Source organism: Leptonychotes weddellii, chromosome 15 (genome assembly GCF_054177405.1).
Source record: "Leptonychotes weddellii isolate Sample4059 chromosome 15, ASM5417740v2, whole genome shotgun sequence".
NCBI lineage: Eukaryota > Metazoa > Chordata > Mammalia > Carnivora > Phocidae > Leptonychotes > Leptonychotes weddellii.
In genome coordinates this window covers 35907712-35934126 of record NC_138383.1, presented here as the reverse complement: position 1 = coordinate 35934126, position 26415 = coordinate 35907712, and the positions used below count along the sequence as shown (strand labels likewise).

The 26415-nt window shown below is 54.5% G+C and overlaps 1 protein-coding gene and 1 long non-coding RNA gene across 3 annotated transcripts in view; both read left to right on the top strand.

The window, feature by feature from the left end:
- The window catches only part of NOS2 (nitric oxide synthase 2), a 38066-nt gene extending 14499 nt beyond the window's left edge, over nucleotides 1-23567 (top strand). For both annotated transcript variants that reach the window (XM_081805416.1, XM_081805417.1), the window contains 22 exons: nucleotides 62-224; nucleotides 987-1078; nucleotides 2035-2176; nucleotides 2270-2409; nucleotides 3749-3923; nucleotides 4017-4118; nucleotides 7543-7737; nucleotides 8729-8811; nucleotides 9197-9341; nucleotides 10223-10327; nucleotides 11253-11302; nucleotides 11703-11877; nucleotides 12907-13039; nucleotides 14030-14108; nucleotides 14893-15074; nucleotides 17153-17316; nucleotides 18241-18448; nucleotides 20213-20300; nucleotides 20729-20850; nucleotides 21117-21265; nucleotides 22177-22371; nucleotides 22966-23567. In XM_081805416.1, the coding sequence (XP_081661542.1) occupies nucleotides 62-224; nucleotides 987-1078; nucleotides 2035-2176; nucleotides 2270-2409; nucleotides 3749-3923; nucleotides 4017-4118; nucleotides 7543-7737; nucleotides 8729-8811; nucleotides 9197-9341; nucleotides 10223-10327; nucleotides 11253-11302; nucleotides 11703-11877; nucleotides 12907-13039; nucleotides 14030-14108; nucleotides 14893-15074; nucleotides 17153-17316; nucleotides 18241-18448; nucleotides 20213-20300; nucleotides 20729-20850; nucleotides 21117-21265; nucleotides 22177-22371; nucleotides 22966-23085 (3007 nt within the window). In that variant the 3' untranslated portion in view covers nucleotides 23086-23567. The remainder of the gene's footprint in view (nucleotides 1-61; nucleotides 225-986; nucleotides 1079-2034; nucleotides 2177-2269; nucleotides 2410-3748; nucleotides 3924-4016; nucleotides 4119-7542; nucleotides 7738-8728; nucleotides 8812-9196; nucleotides 9342-10222; nucleotides 10328-11252; nucleotides 11303-11702; nucleotides 11878-12906; nucleotides 13040-14029; nucleotides 14109-14892; nucleotides 15075-17152; nucleotides 17317-18240; nucleotides 18449-20212; nucleotides 20301-20728; nucleotides 20851-21116; nucleotides 21266-22176; nucleotides 22372-22965) is intronic.
- The window catches only part of LOC145717393 (uncharacterized), a 313191-nt gene that overhangs the window by 264179 nt on the left and 22597 nt on the right, over nucleotides 1-26415 (top strand). The window lies entirely within an intron of this gene.

Genomic DNA, 26415 nt, shown 5'->3' with positions numbered 1-26415 from the left:
AATGAATCCCCATCTAAGGCCATCTCATTGTTGATCTTCCTGCTGTCTTCCTGTCCCCCAGGGCAAAAATAGAGGAACATCTGGCCAGGGTGGAAGCGGTAACAAAGGAGATAGAAACAACAGGAACCTATCTGCTGACGGCGGATGAGCTCATCTTTGCTACCAAGCAGGCCTGGCGCAACGCCCCCCGCTGCATCGGGAGGATCCAGTGGTCCAACCTGCAGGTGGCCTTCCTTAGACCCGGGCAGGGAAGGAAACGGGGGGGCGGGCAGGCCCTGAGCAGGTGGCTCTGAGCAGTCGGGAGGGACTCCCCGGTTTTCTCTTCACGTTCGTGACCATGAGATGGGGATTCGTCGGGCTCCCCCGGGAAGTTTAGAATCTGATTTCAGCACAGGATTTCTAGCAGGTCTTTTGTCTCACATTAAACACAGACATAAAACCGAACCTGTTGAGACCCTGGTGCCTCAAGAGAGGACTGTTTGAATCCTTGGCTCCTAGGAAACACTGTCTTTATCCTAGCCTTCTAGGCGGCTTTACCTTGGGGGATCATTCATTGCTGGATAATATGGAAATCGCTGGGACAGGGAAGTTGATGAGAAATGCCAGTGAAACCAACATGGGCTGAAAGAAAACGTGCCGGGAGCCTGGTGTAAAATGTGCTGATGTTGTAGAGACACTAGGTTAGGGCTGTGGGAATCCCCACTCACATGCTCGAAAGTCAGGTTTTCTTGGGATTTGGGTTTTGATAGGGCTTTCCAAGAGGGGTTGCCTGGGCTCCCGCAGGACAGCAGGAGAAAGGCTGGACGGGGGAGACCTGAGACGGGAGGTGTTGATGCAGAGAAGAGAACGCTCTCCTCTGCTTGGAGTTTGGGTGGTGGGCGACCTTCAGGCCACTCCCCCGGTCCCTCATAACTTAGCTTCTGATCAACCCTGGGACCTCTGTCCTCACGGTCCTTGATGGTCTGGGCTGGGTGGGCTGTGTGCAGGTCTTTGATGCCCGGAGCTGTTCCACTGCCAAGGAAATGTTCGAGCACATCTGCAGACACCTGCGTTATGCCACCAACAACGGCAACATCAGGTGAGTGCACCTTTCCCGGGGCTGCCGCTGGGGCCCACCCTGCCCCGGAGTCTGAGCCAAAGGATGCAGATGGGTTTAGGGGAGGCTTCCCCAGGAGAAGCCCGGGAGAAAGAGAAAGGAGAAAGAAACAAGCTTCTTCGGCAAGCCTCCATGAACTTAGCCCCTCTTCCTAGCCCATGTCCTTGGTTTCCTTCTGACTTGGAACCATTTGGAGGGGATGGGGGATCTTTAAGAAGCAACATCTTCATTGCTCAAGGTCAGGCTCCCCGCTTTTTAGAAGGGATGAGAGGTTAGTTTTGCAGCTCAAGGCTCCAATGTGTCATTTTTCTTAGAACTGGAGAGTCACTGCCCATCAGTACCCACCCCCGCCCCAAACCTTACCTTCTTCTACCCCCAACCAAAGAGGTCAAGGCTGATAGGACTGAACAACCCATTCTGTCATTCATTCATTTTTCTGTTCAGCAAACAGCGCCCGTATAATGGGGACCCAACCCATGACTAGGCATGGCAGTGGGGTGGGGCCAATACAGAGGTGACTAAGATCTAGGACCCTGCTCCAGCCCACTGTGAACCTATGCCTGGCTCTAGACAAGCATCCCGCTAACTGGACTGCATGAGAGAAAGGTGCAGCGAGGGAAAAGGCTGGGACAGCTAACCCCGCCCAAGGGATAAGGAATGTTCCTGGAAGGGGTAGTCCCTGTATTGGTCTCAAAGGAAGAGGAAGCGCCAGAAGGAGAAGAAGGAGAGAGAGAGGGTATGTCAGGAAGGGAGGCAAGGTTACACTGAGGCCAGTGAGAGCCTGGCATGTTGTGTTGCTGTAGGAGTTTGGTTCAGTTAGCTCAGGTGCAGGGGGATGGGGAGCGGGAAGACAGGGGGCAGAGGGGGACCTGGGGAGGCTGGCTGGGAGCCCCTACTGAAGCCGAGGAGTAAATGGCACTGTCCTTGTCTTGGGGAAGGTCGGCCATCACTGTGTTCCCCCAGCGGAGCGATGGGAAGCATGACTTCCGGGTCTGGAATGCTCAGCTCATCCGGTATGCCGGCTACCAGATGCCGGACGGCACCATCCTGGGGGACCCCGCCAGCGTGGAGTTCACTCAGGTACGGGATCCAGCCTTGGTGGCTGACAGAGTGGAGCCAGAGGGGTCAAGGGGCCTGGGTCAGTGGACTCATTTGGGCCCGTCTTGCCCGCAGCTGTGCATCGACCTGGGCTGGAAGCCCAAGTACGGCCGCTTCGACGTGGTGCCCCTGGTGCTACAGGCGGATGGCCAGGACCCTGAGTTCTTTGAAATTCCGCCTGACCTTGTGCTCGAGGTGCCCATGGAACATCCCAAGTAAGCAGGCGGGGGTGCTGGGCTGTGTGTCAACGTGCATGCTCCATCCCTTCCTTGGGGAGACCTCAGTCCTCAGGCCCCTCCTTGCCCGCAAAGCCCAGCCAGCAGCAGGCGGTGTGCAAAAGGGCTGGCTCTCAAGGCTTGCCTTGTCGACGCTTGCACAGCAACCCCGGACTTGGGCCTTGGGCCTCAGACTTAGGAGGATATGTTGATGATGAGGGGGAAGCAGAGGCTTAGACAGATGGGGCCCTAGGAACTTGGAAAGCAGTGACCTTGGGAGAGGAACCCTCAAAAGGCTCTATCATTCTCACACTGAGCAGCCCAGGCCTCTTGTCTTCCTGCCAGCTCTCTCAGCTACCCCTCTTCGTACTGTGGTGAAACTATAGGGCCATAGTGACTTCTGGAGCTCATCTGGTTCAGCCTCTGCTCTGGGCAGCAATCATCATCACAAAAACTCCTTATATTCCTTATATTGAGACTCACTGTGTAGCAGGCACTGAGCTGGACTCTTCTTTTTGTCCCTTGCATACGCTGAACTCAATCCCACCTCAGGGCCTTTGCATTTGCTATTCCCTCTGCCTGACATGCCTTTTCCTCGGAAATTTAAAGGATTCATTTCTTCTTGACAATGAAGTATTTCCTGAATGTCACCCCCTCTGAGAAACCTATCCTGAACACTCAATCTAGAGCAGATACTCTCACCTTCTGTCTACCACATCACCTTGCTATTATTTTTCTATTCATCTGTTCACTTGTTTATAGTCTAGACTCTACTCTGTAAGCTCCTTGAGAATAGGGATCCTGCCTTTCTTGTTCAGCTATATATCCCTAACACCTGAAGGGTACCTGGCACATAGTAGGTGCTCGATTACAAATATTTCTGGAATAAATGAATTTACAAATGAGTGATACCATTATCTTTATAGTAAACCCATGAGTTTGGTGCTAGTATCTCTATTTTACTGGTGGGGTTACTGAGGCTCAGAGAGGCTAACTCACATCCCAAGGTCACACAGCTGATAAGCGGTAAAGAAGAACTTGAACCTGGGCTTTCTGACACTAGAGTCCTTAACCGCTGTGTTATGTTGGGTTTTCTGCATTTAGCATGGTGCCTGTCACATGCTTGTTGCTTAACATATCTTTGCATGAACGAGCGGGTAAATGAATGCATAATTAATGAATGATACCTACTGTGCCCTGTTCCCCTCTCCAGGTTGGAGTTGGGAAGGAGTTTTCTTGCTTGACTCTTTTTCTGAAGCCTTTTTTGTTGGTGGGGGTGGAGGGAGAGGGTGGGCAATAACGCAGGCCCCAGTGACCACTGGCTCTGCCTCCCTGCCAGGTATGAGTGGTTCCGTGAGCTGCAGCTGAAGTGGTACGCCCTGCCTGCAGTGGCCAACATGCTGCTCGAGGTGGGTGGCCTCGAGTTCCCAGGGTGCCCCTTCAACGGCTGGTACATGGGCACGGAGATCGGGGTCCGGGACTTCTGTGACGTTCAGCGCTACAACATTCTGGAGGTAACGGGGCCCGGCGGGCGGGGCCAGCTGCAGATGTGGGTCCGTCCAGGGGGTTCGTGAGGACCAATTCACCCCATCACTCTGCCTCTGCAGGAAGTGGGCAGAAGGATGGGCCTGGAAACGCACAAGCTGGCCTCACTCTGGAAGGACCGGGCTGTCATTGAGATCAATGTTGCTGTGCTCCACAGCTTCCAGGTACGTCGTGTTCTGTGAGTCTAGAGACTTTCTAGTCAGAAGGTTATCTGGTCCAACCGCTCATCTCATGCTTGGTTCTCCCCTGACAGCATTGTCCATTTTTTATATGCATCACACTAGTATTGAGCACCTAGTTTGTGCTAGGCGCTGGGGATGCAGACAGATAAGCCCTCCTACTCACACTGGGTCTTCTAGTGTAAACTTGAATGCTTCTAGCAACAGGCAACTCCTTACCTTTCAAGACTTGTCCATCCCCGAGCTTGAGCACTGAATCCTATTCCCTCTCCATTTCTCAAGGACTTTACTCCTAAAAATTCTGCCCCCCTTCTTCTGTCTCATCAGTGTCTTCCTCTCTGCTGGATCATTTTCAGCAGTGACCAATAGGCTGTAACAGGTCCCATCTCCAAGAAAGAAATGACCAGCTAACCAAATAAGTCCCCCAGCTACTACCTTGTTTTCCTGCTTCCTTTTACAGCTAACCCGCTGAAAGATCTCACTCCACATCCTCGTACTCCAGCCACTCCAGTCAGACTTCTGTCCTCTACCGCTCTTCTGGTCACTCTGGAATTCTTGCTGTTTTCCAAACTCACCAAGATGGTTCCCACCTCAGGGCCTTTGCACTTGCTTTTCCCTCTGCCTAGACCACCCTTCCCACAGATCATCCCATGACCCCCTCCTTCCCTTCATCCAGGTCTCTATGGTCGCCTCCTTAGAGTTGCTCTTCCACCACCACACCATGGAAGACGGCACCCTTACCCCACCTCCATCTCATCCCTCTCTCTTCTTCGACTCTGTCTTTATTTTTCTTCATAATTCTTAACTAGCTCCTGACATCACATAGTACATCTACTTCATGCCTTTCTTAGGGCTGGGCCTTGTCACTTTTATCCACTATTCTATCTCTAGAGCGTAGAAGAATGTCTGGCCATTGTAGATACGGGAAGAAATATGTATTGAATGAATGAGAGCCCGTGTCCACATGAGCAGGGGCTGCCTTTGTTCTGCTGAGCGACTGTACGCACCCCATGGGCCCACACACGGGTTAGTACTTGTGTGGGACTGAGCCTTCTGGCCTGTCTGCAGCTCTTACTCATATGAACGCTCCCCTTCCTTTTGGGAAGGAGGCAGAGGATGTGTGAAGATAGTACCGTAGAGGCTGAAACCATCTCCCCAAAGCTGGCAGATGCCCTGAAAGCCAGACCACTAGGAAGACAGTCCTTTATTCATTCTGCAAAACGTATTGAACATTTTGCATGTGCCGGGCACTAGGCTTGGCCAAGGATGTGAGTGGTGAACAAAATAGACAAAAACCCTTTCCTTGTGGAGTGGAGTGGGGAGTTGACATTAAACAAACATTGGTGAATATTTACAATTGCACAGCTTCCCAGGGCTGGTCACCCCATAGGCAGGTGAAGCTTGTGATTGATTGTTGCGGGGGGGCCTGAGGCAGAACAGGAAGAGCCCCCTGGGGATGGCCCAGCTCAGAAGGACCCTGCTGCCCGTGGACCACACATCCTGACTCCTGGGGGCTCTGTGCACCAGCCCTGTCACTGCAGGATGCAGATATCTCCCAGAAAATCTGCTGATCCTCAACTGTCTCCTGATCATTGCTGACCACATCCCTCCACTGCTAGAGAGTCTCCAGGACTTCCTCATCACCCTCTTTTAGGATAAGCTTCCTCATCTGTAAAAATGGAAATAAATAGTAGGACCTTCCTCACTAGGTTATTGTAAGAATTAAATGAAAATGTATGCACAACACTGAGCTGTGCTGCCTGGTCCCTAGTGAACACTCAGTAGGCCTTAGTCTTTTTTTTTTTTTTTTTTAAAGATTTTATTTATTTATTTGAGACAGAGAGAGAGAGAGAAACAGCATGAGAGGGGATAGGGTCAGAGGGAGAAGTAGGCTCCCCGCCGAGCCGGGAGCCCAATGAGGGACTCGATCCCAAGACTCCGGGATCATGACCTGAGCCGAAGGCAGTCGCTTAACCAACTGAGCCACCCAGGCGCCCAGTAGGCCTTAGTCTTATTGTTCTTATTATTTATTATTACCGTCATCAGCTTCTGAGCTTACAATTGGTCTGGCACCTGCTTGTAGATGTGTAAGATCGCGAAAGACCCGATGAGCCCTCCATCAGCAGGCTGCTCTTGGGCCTCCCGCCTTGACTGGGGCAGTGTCCACCTCCAGGAATGCCCATGCCCTGCCTAACTCTGCCCATCTCTTAGGACTTACTTCTGCTTATGGGACGCCTGGGTGGCTCAGTCAGTTAAGCATCTGCCTTGGGCTCAGGTCATGATCTCGGGGTCCTGCGATCGAGCCCCATGTTGGGCTCCCTGCTCAGCGGGAGCCTGCTTCTTCCTCTCCCTCTGCCGCTCCCCCTGCTTGTGTTCTCTCTCTCTCTCTCTGTGTCAAATAAATAAATAAAATCTTAAAAAAAAAAAAAAAAAGACTTGCCTCCACTTAGAAGTAGCTTCTGGAATCCCCTCCTTCTCCCCCAGGCCTGTGTCTGAGCTCAACCCCCTCCGTCCCCCAGCAGCACCTGCACTCTCCTCCGTTATATCTCATAGCAGACCACACGGACAGCCAACTTCCACTGCCTCGCCTCCTTAGAATATAATCTAATGCGGAAAAGGGGCCTTGCGTTCACCTCTGTAATACCTGTGCCTGACGCACTGCCCTAGCAGACAGAAATAAGGATGGCAGCTAACGCTTACTGCGCATGTCCTGTGCTTTCAAGGCTTAATGAGGTTCAGCAGCTAATAGCTCAAGGTCATACGGCCAATAAGAGGCCACGGTTTGAATCATGACATTAAACAAATGTCTCTTGACTCGATGAGTTGCCCCAGACAGTGAGGGGTGTGGCTGCCTCTGTTAGATCATTCCAGGAAGGCTTAGACCCCTTGGCTTTTAATTTTAGGATGTGGGACATGGTGGTGATTTGTCTTCCGTACACTATGGTTCCCCCCAACACTCAGTCCTCTCCAGAGATGTCTAGTTCCTTCTTGGCTGGGAGAGCCACATTCTCAGAGAAGTGACTCCTGGAACTCTCTACTAACAAGTGGCAAGAAGACTCCGTGGTTGTATTTATCAGCATCCAGAGGGAGCCATTTGTTGGGAGTTGGGGGAGACTTATAGGTGTGGCCTGAGAACTGACACTGTCCCTAGAGGGCCAAGGGGGGGCCACCATGTGACCTGTGGGCCCACCATGGCTATGGTGATTTCTGGGGCTCCTTAGGAGGCTCCGAAAGTGTCTTCCACGTGGGTATTTATTTTTAGCAGCAAGGAGGTAGCCAGGGGCAATGGCTGTCCCATTTTACTGAGTGCCCGGCCTTTCCATCTTGGGAACCCTGCAGCCGACCGACCGTGCTCCTGACTCCCCCATCCCTTGCCTCAACCCCCGCTCTTTGCCTCCTTCTAATTCAGAAGCAGAATGTGACCATCATGGACCACCACTCAGCTGCAGAGTCCTTCATGAAGTACATGCAGAACGAGTACCGCTCCCGAGGGGGCTGCCCGGCTGACTGGATTTGGCTGGTCCCCCCGATTTCTGGGAGCATCACTCCTGTGTTCCACCAGGAGATGTTAAACTATGTCCTGTCCCCTTTCTACTACTACCAGGTAAGGCAGGGTTTTCCTCTCCTGTCTGTCTTGGGAGCTCAGGGGTAGAGAGAGTGTGTCTGTAGGTGTGTGCGCGTGCATGAGCATGCGTGTGCACAAATGCACGCATGTGTATGCTCACTCGTGCAGGACCCACGGGGAAGGGTCAGGGACACAGAGCCCTCTGCTTTTCAGGCTGTAGTCACAGATGCTGAGCAGCGTTTGTTCCCACAGAGAGTGGGACTTCAGGAAAGACCTTTTATTCTACCTTCAGGGGCCCATTGCTTTGCTGGGGCTTACACTTCTGAGGCTGACCACCATTACCCCCACCTGTAGAGAGTCAGAGCCCATCATGGTGAAGAGCTTGGCTCCCGGGTCAGAGACGCCTGTGGGCAACTCTGCCACTTCCTAGCTGTAGGATCTTGGGTGGGTCTTTTCACCCACGTGAGCCCTGCTGTTCTCATCTCTAAAAGCGATGAGCATCATTAGCTCCACGCCAGGAGGATCCCACAAACTGGTGGATGCCCAACCTAGAACGCGCTCTATCACCGTTACCTGTTGAAACCAGTTCATTTTTTGTCAAAAAAGGACTTTGGTTTGATTTGGGGAAGAGCTTCCTCACTTTGAGATGCTAAGTAGCAGATCAGGGTGACTGTTTGCCGGGGACAGTTTGTAGCTGCTGTGGTAGCACTTCCCTTACCTCTCAGAGGAGGAACCCGGTTTGGACTCTACATCATATGACCTGCCTAGTAATTAGACACTAAAACTGGAAGCAAAGGGGGCCTCTTCCTTCTGGGGGGACACTAATGGAGAATAAGCCAGCAGATCCCCCGGTGTGGGCAGGCTCTAAGCTGGCCACTGGGGCTGTAGCTCCGAGGGAGACAGAGCCCCAGTCCTCCCCAGTGGGGCATTCAGGGAGGGCACGAAGGGTCCTCTATCTTCCTCGCATCCCCACACCAGAGCCGAGCCAGGGCCCACCTGCCCTCATATACGTGTGCCTTCCTGTCTGAAGGTGGAGGCCTGGAAAACCCACACCTGGCAGGACGAGAAGCGGAGACCCCGGAGAAGAAAGATTCCGTTCAAAGTCTTGGTTAAGTAAGTGGGAGCGGCTGGTGCTGAGGCCTGAACGTCAGCCCTTCCTTCCAGGCGCTGCCCTTCTCGGCCTCGACGGGCCGGGAACCAAGAGACATGGAGATCTTTATGGAGGATGGTTCACAGGGGTCCAGATGCCAAGGGGGATCACCTGCCGCCATTGGCCCAACCTTCCCTGTCCTCCATTCTCCCCAGGGGCTGAGTAGTGGGTTGAGCGGGTGAAGGGAGGCGAAGGGCCGCGGGTCAGGGTCAGTAGCTGGTAAGAAACGTGCATTCCTTTCCCTCATCCTGCCACACTTTAAACACTGTCCCTCTCCTGTTCTCCTGGGGCCCCCATGTTCCTCTGGAAGGCTGAGTCAGCACAGTGTCTGTCTGTCTGTCCACACAGAGCTGTGCTCTTCGCCTCCATGCTGATGCGCAGGACCATGGCGTCCCGAGTCAGGGCCACAATCCTCTTTGCGACGGAGACAGGAAAGTCTGAAATGCTGGCCCGGGACCTGGGGGCCTTGTTCAGCTGTGCCTTCAACCCCAAGGTAGCCGGCTCAGCTGGACATGGGCCTTTTTTCTCTGCCTGCGTACAGACAAGTTGGCAAAAGTTAAAATGGTTGCTCTGCTCCTGAATGTCCCAGAGCCTTGGATGTGCTGATCGTACATTGTAAATTTGTGACAGAAGGATAGGTGTGTGTCCAGGGATTCCCAAATTTACATAGCACACAACTTTTCCATGGTGTTCCAGGGAACACAGTTTGAGAAATGCTCTCCTAATCCAAGTCGCAACATCCGTGAGCTCCTGTAGATGGATTTTATTCCTATTTACTCAACACCTTCCCTACAGGGCACAGTGCTAAACGTGAAGGGGGCAAAGGATGAATAGGAAATAAAACAGAACCCCAGAGGGTGACTCATTCATTCTGTCAGTGTTGGACTTTATCCTTCTTGGAGACCTCCCACATCACGTGGGCGTGCGTCGAACAGGGAAGCGGTGACACGTGTCACCTGAGATTAGCTTCAGGCGAAGCATTCGGATCCCCGAGGCATTAAAGGATCGTCATTTTTGTAACGTGCTCATCTCATTTTTGTGGAAAACACGTCCACACACTTCAGAATTCAAAATAGCAGTGGGAGCGTTTTGACTGGGGGCCTGCAGGGTTTTGGAGGCGAGCCCTCCCCGGCTTGTGGATGTGCTGGTGGTGGGGCTTGTGTGGGGCCGGAGGATGGGGAGCGAGCTGTTCACGTGGGTTTATTTGACGGGGATTCGTGGAGCACCCACCTCTGTGCCACGCTTGTGCTGGGCGTGGGCGGGGCCTGGGGGAAACAGATGATGACGGGGGCTTCTGGCCTGGGTGGGGGAAGGGAAGCACAGGGTGTCTGGGGACGGCATGGAGGGCTGATGTCCTCCTTTGGGGCCCTGCAGGTCCTCTGCATGGACGAGTACAAGCTGAGTCATCTGGAGGAGGAGCAGCTGCTTCTGGTGGTGACCAGCACGTTTGGGAATGGAGACTCCCCCGGCAATGGAGAGGTGGGTGGCCTGGGTCCCAGTGGTCGGGGGTGCCAGGGCCCGAGGGGGCCAAGGAAAGGATCTGGGTGATTCAGCATGTCCTACGGAGGACATTTGGAAGTGAGTGCTCAGATCACTCTGGGCTGCCCTAACCCCAGCATTTGGCTGCCTTCTTTGTAATTATCACCATATGTATGTGACCCCTTTCCTAGGACATACTTTATATTTTTAAGTAAGTTGACCCACCTTTTTTAAACTCAAAAATTAATGTGTAAGGGAAACTTTGTATCATCCTCACAGATGGAAAGCCGACAAAAAATAAATCCAATGAAAGCCACAGTTCTTGAATTTTTGCTAGACACTGTTGCCTGAGCATGGCTTGCTTTGTTTTTTTAAAATGAGCAATGGCCGAGTATTAGAGGTCTTCGGGCTCCAGTAGCTCCAAGCTGAGACTCTCCCTAGTTTTTGTAAAGACGGTAATAATTATAGAAACAGGAATAACTAAAAAAAAAATTACAAAAAAGAGAATACTGTCTTACCATATGATTTGACACTATTTCATATTTCACCTAAAATTATCTTGAGTTCCTTGGAAATCAGGGTTATCTTAGAGAGTACGGCACCAGTTGTCATTCTTACCAGGTTCCAAACAGGAAAAGAGGCTTATGCTCCATTAGGAGACCCCCTGGAGATGCCGGGCCCTCTCTCTACCAGAGCTGGATGGGGCTGGGCTATTCGGGGCTACAGGCCCACATGAGTTACTAAGGCTGAACTGGTCCTTGAGCCCCAGCCAGTTGGCCCCACACATAAACTGACTTCCGTTTGTGGATCCTGAACCTTCTTCTGACAGATGTGGCCAGTTTTGAAGTGGGCCACCAGAAGAAAAGTAAAAGCAGTGCTTTTATGAATCTTGTCCTGAGAACTCAGTGGTTCTCTCTCTTTCTAGAAACTGAAAAAATCTCTCTTCATGCTGAAAGAGCTTACCAACAAGTTCAGGTAAGGCTTTTCCCCACTCACACTTGTCCAAGCCCTGCCTTATGGACCTAAGGGTTCTGGGACCTGGGTTCCAGGGAGGGTACTGGTTGTGTGTAAGAGGGGGGGTCTCGTCCAAGATGTCCAGGCACAATGAGAGCCTGTCCTCAGAGTGTGTCAAGGGTCAAACTGGGGAAACTAAGTCCCTCTCATAGGTCTGCAAGCTGAGCATGGGATTGGTCACGGGAGTTGGTGACAATTGTGGCTTGGGAGCTGGAGAGGACCTGAAGATGGCGTGCACTGACCGGTCCTGTGCCCAGCTGGAGTGGGGGTGTCTGAGGCTGGTTTACAGGCCGGTCGTGCTACGTGATGCTTGCAGGGGTGAGCTCACTCCAGTCTCCATGTGTGTGTCCTCCTCGGGCAGGTATGCAGTGTTCGGCCTCGGCTCCAGCATGTACCCTCAGTTCTGTGCCTTTGCTCATGACATCGACCAGAAGCTGTCCCATCTGGGGGCCTCTCAGCTCGCCCCAACAGGGGAGGGGGACGAGCTCAGTGGACAGGAGGAAGCCTTCCGCAGCTGGGCCGTGCAAACCTTCAAGGTCAGTTCTTAGCTGGAGCTGCCCCCTCAGCAGGGACAGGGAGGCCACAGCCCATTCCTGTCCAGGACTTCTGTGCCGGGCATCCTGGGTAGCCTGACCCCCACCTGGTCCTACAGGCACGGTCCTAGGTGTAGCCTGAGGGCTCAGGTCACTGCTGCTCTCCCTCAGCTCCCCCAGAACTCCACTTGAAGCATGCATCCCTGGGTAGGAGAAGAGGGCTGAGACACCTCCCATCCTCCAGGAACTTTGGTTTAAGATCTTTCCCCCTCTGATTACCCAGGTCACCCCTCGATGACTTTGCCTTGTTTCAGTCTCCCAGACACAGAGAGCCTGGGGACAGGGACCATGCAGTGGAGTCTCTGGACCTGTGTCAGAATCTCAGTAGGGCTTCGCTGCCTGTGGCCTGACGCCCCTGATTTAAAGAACTCCTTATTGGGGCACCTGGGTCGCTCAGTCAGTTAAGTGTCCAACTCTGGATTTCAGCTCAGGTCATGATCTCGGGGTCATGGGATTGAGCCCCATTTCGGGCTCTGTGCTCAGCAGGGCATCTGCTTGGGATTCTCTCTCTCCCTCTGCCCCTCCCTGCACTCGCTCTCTCTCTCTCTCAAATAAATAAAATCTTAAAGAAAAACAAACAAACTCCTCGTGTAAGCAGAGCATTTCACCCAGCAGCGGTACTTAAAGCACCAGCTTGAGTCGGGGCAGACCTGGTTGCCAGGCCCACACCGCCTGCATGTGACTCCACACCAGGAGCATGGGAGTTATCCAACCTCAGGGGGTGGGCATGTGGGTAAAGTGAGATCCTGTCAATATTAACATCCCTGTGAATAGTAGTAGCAACTGTGTGCCCAGCCCGGCCACCTCTTTGAGTCCTCACAGCGGCCCCGTCTGACCCACGTGCTTAGTAATTACAGGAAGCACTTCACCGATCTGTAAGGACCTACAAAATGGTGGCCCCATTGATGGGGATGACGTCGTTGAGGATGACAGTGACCGTGGTTAACACCGGTCTGCTCCCTCTTCTTCCAGGCGGCCTGTGAGACGTTCAATGTGCGAGGCAAACACAGCATTCAGATCCCCAAGCTCTACACCTGCAATGTGACCTGGGACCCACAGCACTACAGGCTCGTGCAGGACTCGCGGCCTCTGGACCTCAACAAAGGTACCTTATGCGTCGCACTGCATGGGCCCTTCCTGCCGGGGTGGAGGTCTCTGCGCCCTGAGTCTGTGGTCGAGGAGACCACTAGGACCCTCTGAACAGAGGCAGCTGGCCTAGGGCTGCCAGGCTCTCTCTCTTGTTGGATCCGAGAGCCTGCTGGGGTGCGAGGCAGGAGAGCTTGCTTCATCTCTGAGGGAGGCTGTTTCAGGAGGAAGCCCCGGGCGGGTGGTAGAAGAAAGGGGAGCCAGCACCGACTGACGGCCTCCTGTGTGCCAGGCACTGGGCTGCGCTCCTCGCCCGCCCACTCTAAGTGAGCCCTGACATTCATCTTGCAAGAAGGGCCCAAGGACCTGGGCGCCTGGCTGGCTCAGCTGGTGGGGGCATCCTACTCTTGATCTCCGGGTCGTGAGTTTGAGTCCCATGTTGGGTGCAAAGAATACTTAAAAAAAGGGGGGCACAAAGAAATGAAAGCTTGGGGAGGTGAAGCAGGTTGCTAGCATGTGGCCAGGCTGGGATTTGAGCCCCAGCCGTCCAGCTCTGACAGCAGCCAAGTATTGTAAAAAACATCTTGTGGAGGCAATCCCAGGCTGCTCGACGGTGGCTTCTGGACGCTGGGCCTCCATGATTCCTCTTTTCTTGTACCATGAGTACAGGAGTTGTGTAGCTTTCTGCGTGTTTAGGGTACCCCCAAGCTCAACTATGCTCTCCCACAGATGCCAGGCCATGGGGATGGCCTAGAAATGCCCCTCTTTGGGCACCTAATGCATTCCCCCTCCCCACCTAGCAGCAGCACAAACACCCCTGTTAGACCAAGTGTCTTTATTTGTGATTTAGAAACATGGCAGGGAAACAGCAAAAGAAAACTCTATCCCACCATCACAGCGGGACACCCCAGGGGTAGTGTCCAGGCATAACTGACTCAGACTCGGGGAGGCTGACCCCCACCAATGCTTAAGAGCCACTCTGCCACTTCATCCTCTCTGTCCCCCACAGCCCTCAGCAGTATGCACGCCAAGAACGTGTTCACCCTGAGGCTCAAATCACAACGGAATCTACAGAGTCCCCAATCCAGGTAGGGGTGATGTCCCACAGGTTTAATATAATGAAGGAAAGACCAGAGCAAGTCAGTCTTTGAAAGGAGAGAAGTGTGCACTGGCATTAGCCATGATGTCATGGGTAGGACCGACTTGGCCGGTAACCCCTGTGATCTCTGGTGCCTTTAGGTCTGGTCTCCATTAACCGTGGGCCAGTTTTCCAGCTTAAGAACTAGGCACCTGCTTTACTACCCGTCCTTTGTCACTAAACCCTTTCACCAAAGGTGGAGGGCGGGCAAAGAGAAACTCAAACCATTTGGCTCTTTCTTAAGAACTTCCAAGAAAATTTTTGGCAGGGAAGGACATTTCCCCGTCAGGAGAAACGAGTGTTAGGAATTCCCTGTTGGTTTTGTTTGTCTGTGCTGTCCTCCCCCATTCATTAGGAAAACTGGGCTTTGTTCTAATAAGAGCCAGATTTGTGCTGGGGACAAGGAAGTGTTTGTTCTAATGCCCACAGATCTCCAAGGGGGATGCTCTCTTTAGGTGGAGGGTGTGGTCAAGCCCAGGTGGGCTCGGGAGTACTGCCCAGGGAGGGGGCTGCCCACCCTCTCCCCACAGAGAAACCCCAGGCCCAGTGGGCACCAGGCCCTCTTGAGCACCCTAGCTCCAGGGGATGCCAGCAACCCGACCCGACCCGTGCTCACTGAACTGAGAAGGAAAATGAAAAGAGGGCACATTTCCTGGGGAAGTTGGCCCGCCCATCAGGGAGCTCGGGAGGAAATCCTGGTGGCGTCACCAGAGGCTTCTTTTTCCCTTCTCCAGCCGCACCACCCTCCTGGTGGAGCTTTCCTGTGAGGACAGCTGCGGGCTGAGCTACATGCCCGGAGAGCACCTCGGGGTTTGCCCGGGCAACCAGCCAGCCCTGGTGCGAGGCATCTTGGAGCGAGTGGTAGATGGCCCTGCACCCCACCAGCCTGTGCACCTGGAGACGCTCAGTGAGAGTGGTAAGATCTCTGCACGGTGGCCCTAGCATCCCACCCCCCTCTCCCCACCCCGGCAGCCCCCCAACTCCGCTGATGGGCTGGTCCCATCCCTGTGCTGTGGGCTCCTAACCCTATCCTTCCTGCTGAGTGGGGGGACCACCCAAGCCCACGCTGATGCGATTTGGCCAACAGAAGGGATGCTTCTTTGGGGCTCTCCCCAACCCCAGAGGCTGGGGAGTCTCTTTCCCTTCATTCTTTTGCTCACTCAGCTACTTTTTTGTTAATGGATGGATTCATTTATTTTTGCATCAAAATTTTAACCAGTTGGTCGCATCTATATACTAGGCAGGCCCTGGGCTACAAAAATGAATGAGACTCAGTGTCCACACTCAGAAAGCTCACTACCTAGTACAGGAGGCAGATAGGCAAGAGTATTCTTCTTCTTCTTCTTCTTCATCATCATCATCATCATCATAGTAGCAGCTGGTATTCATTGGGTAATTACTAGATGCCAGCATTTTATAGACTTTGTCTCTTCAGGCCCCACAATAAACATGTGTGTGCACTTTGCCTGATGACATAATGGAGAGATGTGGGAACAGTGTAAAAATGCTGCGCTTTGAAGGTTAGAGTCCCTGAGCCATCAGGGACTAGCATTACTAGCTGCGTGACCTTGGGCCTATAAGTCAACCTCTCGAAGCTTTATTTCTTTGTCTCTAAAATGGAGATAAGAGAGCCTTCCTCATAAGGTTGTAGTAAAGACCAAATGAGTAGATGCACATGCAACCTTCACCACAATTCCTGGCACCAAATAAATGCAGGAATGGAGGAATGTCCATTTCCTACAGGCTAATGAACATTTGTCCAGAAGCTCAGAGAAGGGGGAGTCTCCTTGGATTCCAAAGTGCATAACCCCCTTGCATGTTCAAGGTATTCTAACCTCACCCACTGAGGGTCTTATTTATCCCCACCTCACTTGGCCAGTGGGCAGGGGCACACTGTGGGTGACCAGGAGAGTGAGACTCCTCCTGGCCATCCTCACTTGGGAAAAGACGCTGTCCTGGGGGGGCCTGGAGCACCCCCTTCCCGTGCTATGGTGAGGCCCAATCTATGTGGGGAGCACAGCACAGTGGCGATAGGTACTAGGAGAGATAAGCTAACGAAATCAACCATCATGAGCCTCCCAGCCCATAGGAATAGCTCTCTAGCCTTAGTGATAATCTTGCCTCCAAAGAATGTGTACCCCTAAAGAGAGTGGCCACATTAGGAAAGTGGGGGTCAGAGAAGCAAAGTACAGCATTGTCTCCCACTGTCCGGAGAAATGTGAGCGAGGAGACAGAGATGGCCTTGTGACTGTAGGAAGACAGATGTGGTTCATTCAGGCCTTGGGTCTGGATGAAATAACGTAATAGTAATATTTTTACCTAATGTTTATTGAGCATGTGTGTACCAGACACTGTACTATTATATATACACCATTCTGTTCAATGCTCATACAAACCCAGGGAGACAGGTTTTGTTATCACATCCGTTTTATAGAGATAGAACCCAAGGCTCAGAGGGTTTAATCACCTAGCTATTAAGTGAGGAACCAGAGTTCAAACCCATGTCTGCTGGCTCCAGGGTCCACACTGTGACCACCCTGCATACTGACTCTTGGGACTCCCTGGGACTTGACACTTCGGGCTGATCTGCTGGTCACCCAGTACCTGTTGGTATAGCCCCAGGGGACTGTAGTCATGGGCTTTTCTCTAAATGAATAACTGGCCTCTGGGGTGTGTATCAGTCTTTGGTGAATTTAGTCACTGTGAGTCTGTAGTTCACCTATGGGTGAACCAGAGGGGGACTGAACTCTTGTGCATAGTTGATTTTCCAGGATCATGTCAACTTGGGTGCCCTTTGGAGGGCTGTTGATCGGCCCTCCCTGGCAGCCCTACCTCTGGGCACGTGAACACTTTCACAGTTCCTGGAGCTAGAAAGTCAATGTCTCTCCCCTGCAGCTGTAGGGTGGAGGGTGTCTTCCCCAAAGGCCTCATTACCCTTCAGGAAACTGAAATAGGGCCTTTTTGTCATTCTGACTCCTTTTTTTCCCTGTCCAGGAAGCTATTGGGTCAGAGACAAGCGGCTGCCCCCGTGCTCACTCAGCCAGGCCCTCACCTACTTCCTGGACATCACCACCCCCCCTACCCAGGTGCTGCTCCGAAGGCTGGCACACCTGGCCACGGAAGAGGCCGAGAGGCAGAGGCTGAAGACCCTGTGCCAGGTGAAGGTTGGGCCAGTGGGTGAAGGAAGGGCAGGGTCCCAGAGTCAGGGGGAGCCAGAACCCAGAGCTGGTCTTTAACCTCCAAGGGGGAATCCGACCCAGCTTCTCAAAGCGAGACTTGTCAAAGCTGGTGGGAAGTCAGTGTCCTCTCCCATACCATCTCTAGGACACAGTTGTGTTGAGTGAACTGAACTTTTCTGAGTGTCTGCAGGATGCTACCAAAGCATACTTTGTTAGAAATTACCTAGAAAAGGAGAGCCACTGTGTCTTGTCTTTGTGTATTCCCCAGACCTGGCATAAGCATGGAACTTAGGAAGTGCTGGAGGATGGATGGTGAGGATGAATGGAGACGTGGACACGAGAGGATGCATTAACTCACTGGCAACTTTCTAGGCCCATGCTTTTGCAAAAGGCACTGGATGGCATCATTGCCATCATCTTTCTCACTAATTATCTTGATTCCAGCCGTTATCCTGTGGCTGCAGTGTACTAACTCTGCACACATGCTCTCATTTCGTTCTCATGACGTTCCCATGAGGGAGGTGATGCTATCCTCACGTCACAAATTTTAAGGGATTGGGACAAGATCCCACAGCTAGTAAGGGCACCCAGTCAAGATTCGAACCCAGGTCTGTATAATTCCAAAGCCCTGTCCAAAATTAGATTATAATAAAGATTTGACTCCTGCCCACCAGTGGCTGACGGTGGAGGTCTGAGCACACGAATTAGATAAATGCTACTCACGGGCCTGAGTGCTTCCAGGAAAGGCACCCTTTTCTCTCCAGCACCCTGGACAGCACCTGGCTCTAGGACGTGTTGGTTGGAACCATCGTGTGAATGAATGAATGAATGCTGGATTGTGACAGCCTCCTGCCTCCGTGTGAGCACGTGCCTTGAGTCACTCACACTGCTCTTGGCTTTCAGCCCTCAGAATACAACAAGTGGAAGTTCACCAACAGCCCCACATTCCTGGAGGTGCTAGAGGAGTTCCCATCCCTGCGGGTGTCTGCTGGCTTCCTACTCTCCCAGCTCCCTATTCTGAAACCCCGGTACTACTCCATCAGCTCCTCCAGGGACCGCACACCCACGGAGGTCCACCTCACGGTGGCTGTGCTCACGTACCGCACCCGAGGTAAGGCTTGGCAGAGACTTTGGAGCAGAGTCCAACTCTGCTACTTACTGGGCAGCAGTTCAACATCTCTGAGCTGTGGTCTCCTTGTCAGTTAAAAACCCACCTCCCAGGGGCGCCTGGGTGGCTCAGTCGTTAAGTGTCTGCCTTCCGCTCAGGTCATGATCCCAGGGTCCTGGGATCGAGCCCCGCATCGGGCTCCCTGCTCCGCAGGAAGCCTGCTTCTCCCTCTCCCACTCCCCCTGCTTGCGTTCCCTCTCTTGCTGTGTCTCTCTCTGTCAAATAAATAAATAAATAAAATCTTAAAAAAAAAAAAAAAAACCCACCTCCCAGAGTGTTAATAGCAGTAGCAGGTGTGTGGCAGAGATTACTATGAACCAGGTTCCAAGCAAACCCTCTGTATATATGTATTAGCGGTAACCCCATGAGATGGGTACTGTTTGCATTTTACAGGTGAGGAAGCTAAGACACAAAGAGGTTAAGCCCCAGAGTTGCACCGTGAGCAAGTAGAGACCTGGGATTCCAACCCACGCAGTCTGACTGCTGGGTCCATCCTGCTTCACTCTGTGGTCCTACTACCGCTGGGACAATGTAATGAGATCACATGGAGAAAGCACCTAATACTTAGTGGGAGCCCAGTGATTCTTAGTATACCTGATAGTCTAGCCTGGGTGCAGAGTTGATGAGGCCTTGATTGCTCACTCACTCAGCGATGGGTTTTTTCATATCTCTCTATGCTTGCCACGATGGTGGGCGTGGAAACATGGCACATGTAGCTTCTGACCTCGTGGAGCTTCCTGTCTAGAGGGGGTAGCGAAGAGAGACTCATCGAAATAGACAGTTGTCATGATGTGGGTGCTAAGAAGCACAGGGTGCTATGAGGGCAGAGGTTAGGGGATGGGCTAACACAGACTGGGAGGTCCAAAACCTTGTCTACTTGGACTTGGCTACTGCACTGAATGAACCGTGCCCTTGTCCTGCCCTCTGTAACTGAGCATTGCCTGGGTTGGCAAAGCTGGATGCACAGCATGGTCATGCAGGTTTTAGACGATGAGCAGACTCTGCCTGCTCTGCTGGAGAACATCTTCCCAGGTCAAGTCTCAGTGCTCAGACAGCGAGAGGGGAGGTGGGTACATCTTGTGAGAGCCAGATCCCATTCAGAGGGAAAAAGGGACTTCTCAGGTTGGTTGGGATAGCTTTAAATGCTGGGCTTTGGGAAGGGAATGTAACCTGGAGCAAGTGGGGGTTTCCACAGGCCCAGGAGGGGCCCCCAGGGAGGAAGGGTGTCAGAGCAGACCAGAGTGCTCAGGAGGCTGTCCATCACTCAGAGTTCCTACCAGCAAGGGCTTTACCTCATGAAGACGGTGGCGCACTGACTGCCATCGGAGCTGAGTGGTGGGCTGGGAGGGTCCCTGGGGAAACTCTTGGAAGGAGCATTAGAGTAGGAGTCAGGGAAGCTGAGCTGTCATCTGATTTTACTGCTACCTGAGTGACCTTGTACACATTCCTTCTCTGAGACTGTTTTTGGAATGGCAGAAGGAGAAGCTGGCCCACTCTCGACGCACCTTGCAGCTTTCCCCAGCTCTGGCTGCATAGAGGGTGGACCGCAGAACAGGGAGAAGAATTGTGCCCTCCCTAAAGCCCACAGGGAGCCTGAGTGGACACTCCCAGGAGTCTCATTGGTCTGGGGGGAGCCTCTGGGACAACTCACCCTCTGGGATGGGGAGGGTGGGGATGATGTTGGTCAAGTCTGTGTTGTCCTTGCAGATGGCCAAGGTCCCTTGCACCATGGTGTCTGTAGCACATGGCTCAGCAGCCTGAAGCCCCAAGACCCAGTACCCTGCTTCCTGAGAAGGTAAGCACCCTCTCCACTCTGTCCATTGTGGCACCACTGGCCCCTGGGAGTTCTGGTTTGAAAGGGAGGAATCTGGGCCCTTGAAGAAGGTGCTGGGGTCACACCGGGCCTCTCCATTCTATCCCCTGGCAATAGAGCATGGCCAGGTCTCCAGTAGGGACAGAGAGGACAGCGGTGGGGGGGCCCCAGAGTACAACGAGGTTCAGCCTTTTTCCAAAAGGAGCCCACGACGAGGTGAGGGTGTGCCTGGACAGGGGAAATGAAGCAGCCTCCAGGACTTGGGAAATCAAATTTGAGCTCGTTGTCTTCTCCACCCCCACCACACTACCCCCCCGCCCCACTGCACCCCCACCTCCCCAGCCCCTGTCCAGCGTGTGCATCCATCTCAGGGTGTCTGAGGACTGAGCCTCTCCATCTGTCCCCTTCAGTGCCGGCAACTTCCAGCTCCCTGAGGACCCCTCCCATCCTTGCATCCTCATCGGACCTGGCACAGGCATTGCCCCCTTCCGTGGTTTCTGGCAGCAGCGGCTCCATGACACCAAGCACAAAGGTACAGTTAGGAGGTTCCCTGGCATCTCCCTGGGGCCTTCCTGGGGTTGTGCCACTGCCCACTCTCTCATTTGCCTCAGCCTGTGTGGACAAATGATCTGAATGCCCTGGGCCTCAGTTTCCTCATCTGTAAAGGGGAGGACAATCCTAGATTTGCGGGCAGGAAAGGAGAATTCAAGTCGGCTGTCTGTCAGGCAGGGCAGGCCTTGACCCATACCTTGCCCTCTGGTGGCCACCCTGGTAACTGCAGCCCGCTGGGTCTTGCAGGGCTCCAGGCCGGCCGCATGACCCTGGTGTTCGGGTGCCGCCACCCAGATGAGGACCACCTGTATCGGGAGGAGATGTTGGAGATGGCCCAGAATGGAGTGCTGCATGAGGTGCACACAGCCTATTCTCGCCTGCCTGGCCAGTCCAAGGTAAATACGGCAGCTGCCTGTGCAGTGGGTGTAGCATTATAAGCCCAGACTGGTGGGCGCTCCCGCTCCCCACAAGCCCCTTGCTCTCTGAGCCTGCATCTGAGCTCTAAAACAGTTCCACACCCGTCACAGGAATGCATTCACTCTGCCAGGAGAAGAGATGGGCCCTGAGACATTGAGGACTAAACAGGGTCACACGGTGGGTTAGTCCCAGCGCCCAGCTGGCTGAAAGCCCTCGCCTGGGATACACACCTGCCTGGGACGACGTGGTCTGGGCACCACCACGCCCCGCTGATGGTCCCTGCTGCCCTCGGGGGCACTTAGCCCCATGAACGTGGGGAGTCAGGATAGACGCTCGCCTCAGGCCTTGGGAATTTGTTCTATCTGGGCTCCTCCCAGACCCAGTGTTTTGTGTCCAGTGCTGGGGTTGCTGGGCATCTTGTGGGGAACAAGAGCAGAGGCTCCTAGACTTCTGTGTAATTGGGGAGCCCAGCGCTCTGTGCCCTGCTCTGAATTACCCTGGGGGTTCCACAAACGGTCTGCACGGAGAGGCTCCAGCTCTGGGGTGTACGCAGGTGGGCCTCAGAGCCTGGGCAGGGGAAGTGAGTTGACAGATGCCTCTTTGAAGCATGATGAATTCGAAGTCAGTGCAGGAGCCTCACTGAATGGTCAGCTTCCTGAGGGCGGGGCGGTGGCCAACATTCATCTCTTGAGCCCCAGCCCGGTCCTGAGCTGGGCAGGATGCCAGTGCCCCTCATCCTGAGCCTGATCCCGGGAGAAGGTTCTGGCTGGGAGGTTCCTCGCCGGGCAGCCCATCGTGCCCCTCGCTGCCTCCTCCTGGCCAGCAGACCTGACTGCAGGCTTCACCCCCGGCAGCTGGGGCCTGGACCCACCATCTCCTCTGGTTTCAGGTCTATGTTCAAGACATCCTGCAGCAGCGGCTGGCCAGCGAGGTGCTCCGCGTGCTCCATGAGGAGCATGGCCACCTTTATGTCTGTGGGGATGTGCGTATGGCCCGGGATGTGGCCCATACCCTGAAGCTCCTGGTGGCTGCCAAGCTGAGCCTGAGTGAGGAGCAGGTGGAAGACTATTTTTTCCAGCTTAAGGTATGGCAGCTGGTGTGCAGGCTAGGGATGCGGCTCAAGGCCATGGGAGAAGGGGGGAGCCAGGACCAGGAAAGTCAGGCCTGGGGGAGTCAGGCTCAGGATAGGCCTGAACCTCAAGGGAAGCCTAGAGGTGGCCGGAGGTCCAAGCTAGATGGGCTCTTAGAAGACCTGCCCATCTCTCCTGGTCTGGTTGTTCAGTTAAACAAAGGCAACACGTTGCTTGGTGACAAGACTCCTCAGAGCCTCTAACATGCTACCGTGCATCGTGACTCCTCAAGACTGGGAGAAAGTATGCAGCATTTTCCAAACGTATTTATCTCAGAGCCCCCATTTCCTGGAGCATCTTGGGGGAAAGGTACGAGGCAGGCTTGGGGAGCTGTTCAGGCAGTTCACGGCAGCACAGGTGCTGATGGGAGTTAGTCTAGTAGGATTCAATTAAACTCTAAGCATGACAGTTGTGAAGGCAGATGGCTCATGAGTGTAGGTGGGATAAGGAAGCTGGGGGAGCCCCAGGGCTCGTCCTGGCCTGGACCTGATGAATGAGAGGTGGCTGGATCAGCAGAGCTGACACCCTGGTTCTGTTTTCCCTTAAAGAGCCAGAAGCGCTATCATGAGGATATCTTTGGCTCTGTGTTTCCCTATGAGGTGAAAAAAGATGGGGCAGCAAGGCAGCCCAGCGATCCCAGAGTTCCAGCAGCCCACGGGAGAAGTTAAAGTTGCTGCCACAGAACTTACTGATGGAGCCAACTCTCGATTATCTGAGGTCACAGGGCCTGGGGAGATGGAAGGAAATTATATCCCCGAGCCTCATGTCTCCTTCCCCACCAAACCTGATACTTGACCTGCTACGAGTAGCAGCCTGTCCTGAGTGGAACCTCTTGTCTCCTGTGAGCCCACCCTTCCCGGATAATGGAAAGTTGGGCCTTCCCAGGTCCCTTGAAGACTTAATCGGCAGTGCCAGGCCCAGCTGGTGGGTGAAAAGGATGGAACATTCTTCTGACTGCACCATTCTGAGTGACCAGGAGGAGGCGCTGTCGTGCTACCCTGTGTTTAGCCACCCTGTGTACAGTTATTTATAATAACTCTGTATTTAAAAAAAAAACAAACCCCGGTCTTCTCTCAAGGGCCAATTGGGCCTTCCCCGTATGACTGCTTGATGGAGATATTTATATGAAATGCATTTTATTTTAACCACATTGTATGTGTGCAGGGGTGTTTGTAGGGAAAGCAACTCCGTTCTACAGAGTTGGGGACTGGTGGGTGGTGCAACCTGGACCCAAATCCCCCACAGAGGGATATACTAGCTTGGCCACACGGGGATCATCTCACCCAGGGCGCTCCTCACACGGGCCTCACATCACAGGGGGCACACCTCACACTGAACGGACCACACAGGGGTTCACCTCACACGGGGCTCACTTCTTGAAATGGCCACCAGGTATGGGCGGCTGTGGAATTTTGTGCACACCTGTAGACCTGTAATGGGGGGTGAGGAAGCTAGGCTTGCCTGTGGGGCCTTGGCTGTGTCTTACACGGGCGCACCTCACACAGGGCGCACCTCACCGGGGGTTCACCTCACAGGGGGCTCACCGCACACGGGGCTCACCTCGCAGGGGGCTCACCTCACACAGGGCGCACCTCACATGGGGTTCAGTTCACATGGGGCTCACCTCACCCGGGACACAGCTTACACGGGTCTCAGCTCACACGGAGCACACCTCACTGGGGGCTCACCTCACTGGGGGCTCACCTCACATGGGGCTCACCTCACAGGGGGCGCACCTCACACGGGGTTAACTTCACACGGGGCTCACCTCAGCCGGGACAGAGCTTACACGGGTCTCGGCTCACACGAAGCATACCTCACCGGGGCCTCATCACCTCACACGGGGCTCACATCACAGGGAAACACCAAACAGGGGGCGCGCCTCACATGGGGTGGACGTCACACAGGGCTCAGCTCACAGAGGGCGCATCTCACCCCGGGCTCACCTCACCGGGGGCGCACCTCACAGGGGGTGCACCTCACATGGGGCTCAGCTCACATGGGGCGCCCCTCACACAAGGCTCACCTCACTCGGGGCGCACTTCTGCGGGGGCGCACCTCACCAGGGGCTCAAATCACACGGGGCTCACCTCACAGGGGGCGCACTTCACCGGGGAATCATCTCACACAGAGCGCACCTCACACGGGGATCATCTCACCCAGGGCGCTCCTCACACGGGCCTCACATCACAGGGGGCACACCTCACACTGAACGGACCACACAGGGGTTCACCTCACACGGGGCTCACTTCACACGGGGCTCACCTCCGGAGGTGCACCTCACACGGGACTCAGCTCACAGGGGTCTCACCTCAGCTAGGGCTCGCCTCACCTGGGGCACACCTCACAGGGGTTGCACCTCACACGGAGAGCACCTCACACGAGGCTCACCTCACACGGGACTCACCTCACAGGGGTCTCACCTCAGCCAGGGCTCACCTCACAGGGGGCTCACCTCACGTGGGACTCATCTCACAGGGGGTATACCCCACGGGGGGCACACCTCACCTGGAGCTCACCAAACAGGGTGCGCACCTCACACTGAAAGGACCACACAGGCGTTGACCTCACACGGAGCTCACATCACACGGGGCCCACCTCACCGGGGGTACACCTCACGGGGGGCGCACCTCACACGGGGCTCACTCACCGGGGCGCGCCTCACAGAAGGCTCACATCACAGGCGGTACACCTCATGGGGGGCGCACCTCACAGGGGCCTCACCTCAAAGGGAGCTCACCTCACTGGGGCACACCTCACACGGGGAGCACCTCACAAGGTGCGCACCTCACACTGAACGGACCTAATAAGGGTTGACCTCACACAGGGCTCACCTAACACCTAAGGGGCTCATCTCACAGGGGGCTCACCTCGGACGGGGCACATTTCACATGGAGCGCACCTCACACAGGGCTCACCTCATATGGGGCTCACATCACAGGGGGCGCACCTCACACTGAGCACCTCTCAGGGGGTTCACCTCACACGGGGCTCACTCACCGGGGCGCACCTCACAGAAGGCTCACATCACAGGTGGTACACCTCATGGGAGGTGCACCTCACACGGGGCTCACTTCACAGGGGGTGCACCTCACCCCGGGCTCACCTCACCTGGGGCGCTCCTCACATGGCGCTGACCTCACACGGGGCTCACTTCACACGGGGCTCACCTCAAGGGGGTACACCTCATGGGGGCGCACTTCACCTGGGGCGCACGTCACACAGGGCTCACTTCACAGAGGGCGCACGTCACACAGGGTTCACCTCACCTGGGGTACTCCTCACATGGGGCGCACCTCACCTGGGGCTCACCTCACACGGGGCTCACCTCATGGGGGCGCACCTCACACGGAGCTCACATCACTCAGGGCTCACTTCAAACGGAGCTCACCTCACCGGGGGCGGACCTCACACAGGGTGCACCTCACACAGGGCTCACCTCACAGGAGGCGCACCCCACACTAAGCGGACCTCACATGGGGCTCACTTCACAAGGGGCTCACCTCCGGGGGTGCACCTCACCTGGGGCTCACCTCACACGGGGCTCACCTCATGGGGGCGCACCTCACACGGGGCTCACTTCTCGGGGGGCACAGCTCACACGGGGCACACCTCACCCGGGGCTCATCTCATACAGGGCGCACCTCAAACGGGACTCACCTCACAGGGGTCGCACCTCACAAGGGAACACCCACAGGGGGCTCACCTCACATGGGGCTCACCTCACAGGGGGCACACCTCTCATGGGGCTCACCTCACACGGGGCACACCTAACACAGTGGCACACCTTACTCGGGTCTCACCTCACACGAGGCTCACCTCACACGGGGTTCACTTCACCGGGGGCGCACCTCAAAGGGGGCGCACCTCACACTGGGCTCGCCCCACACGGGGCGCAATTCATACTGCCTGGTATGCCAGCTCCTCAGGGAAGGCCTTGACCAACAATCCCCTTGTAGAAAGTTGCCATGTTTGGCTCTGGGACTGCCTGTTTCATG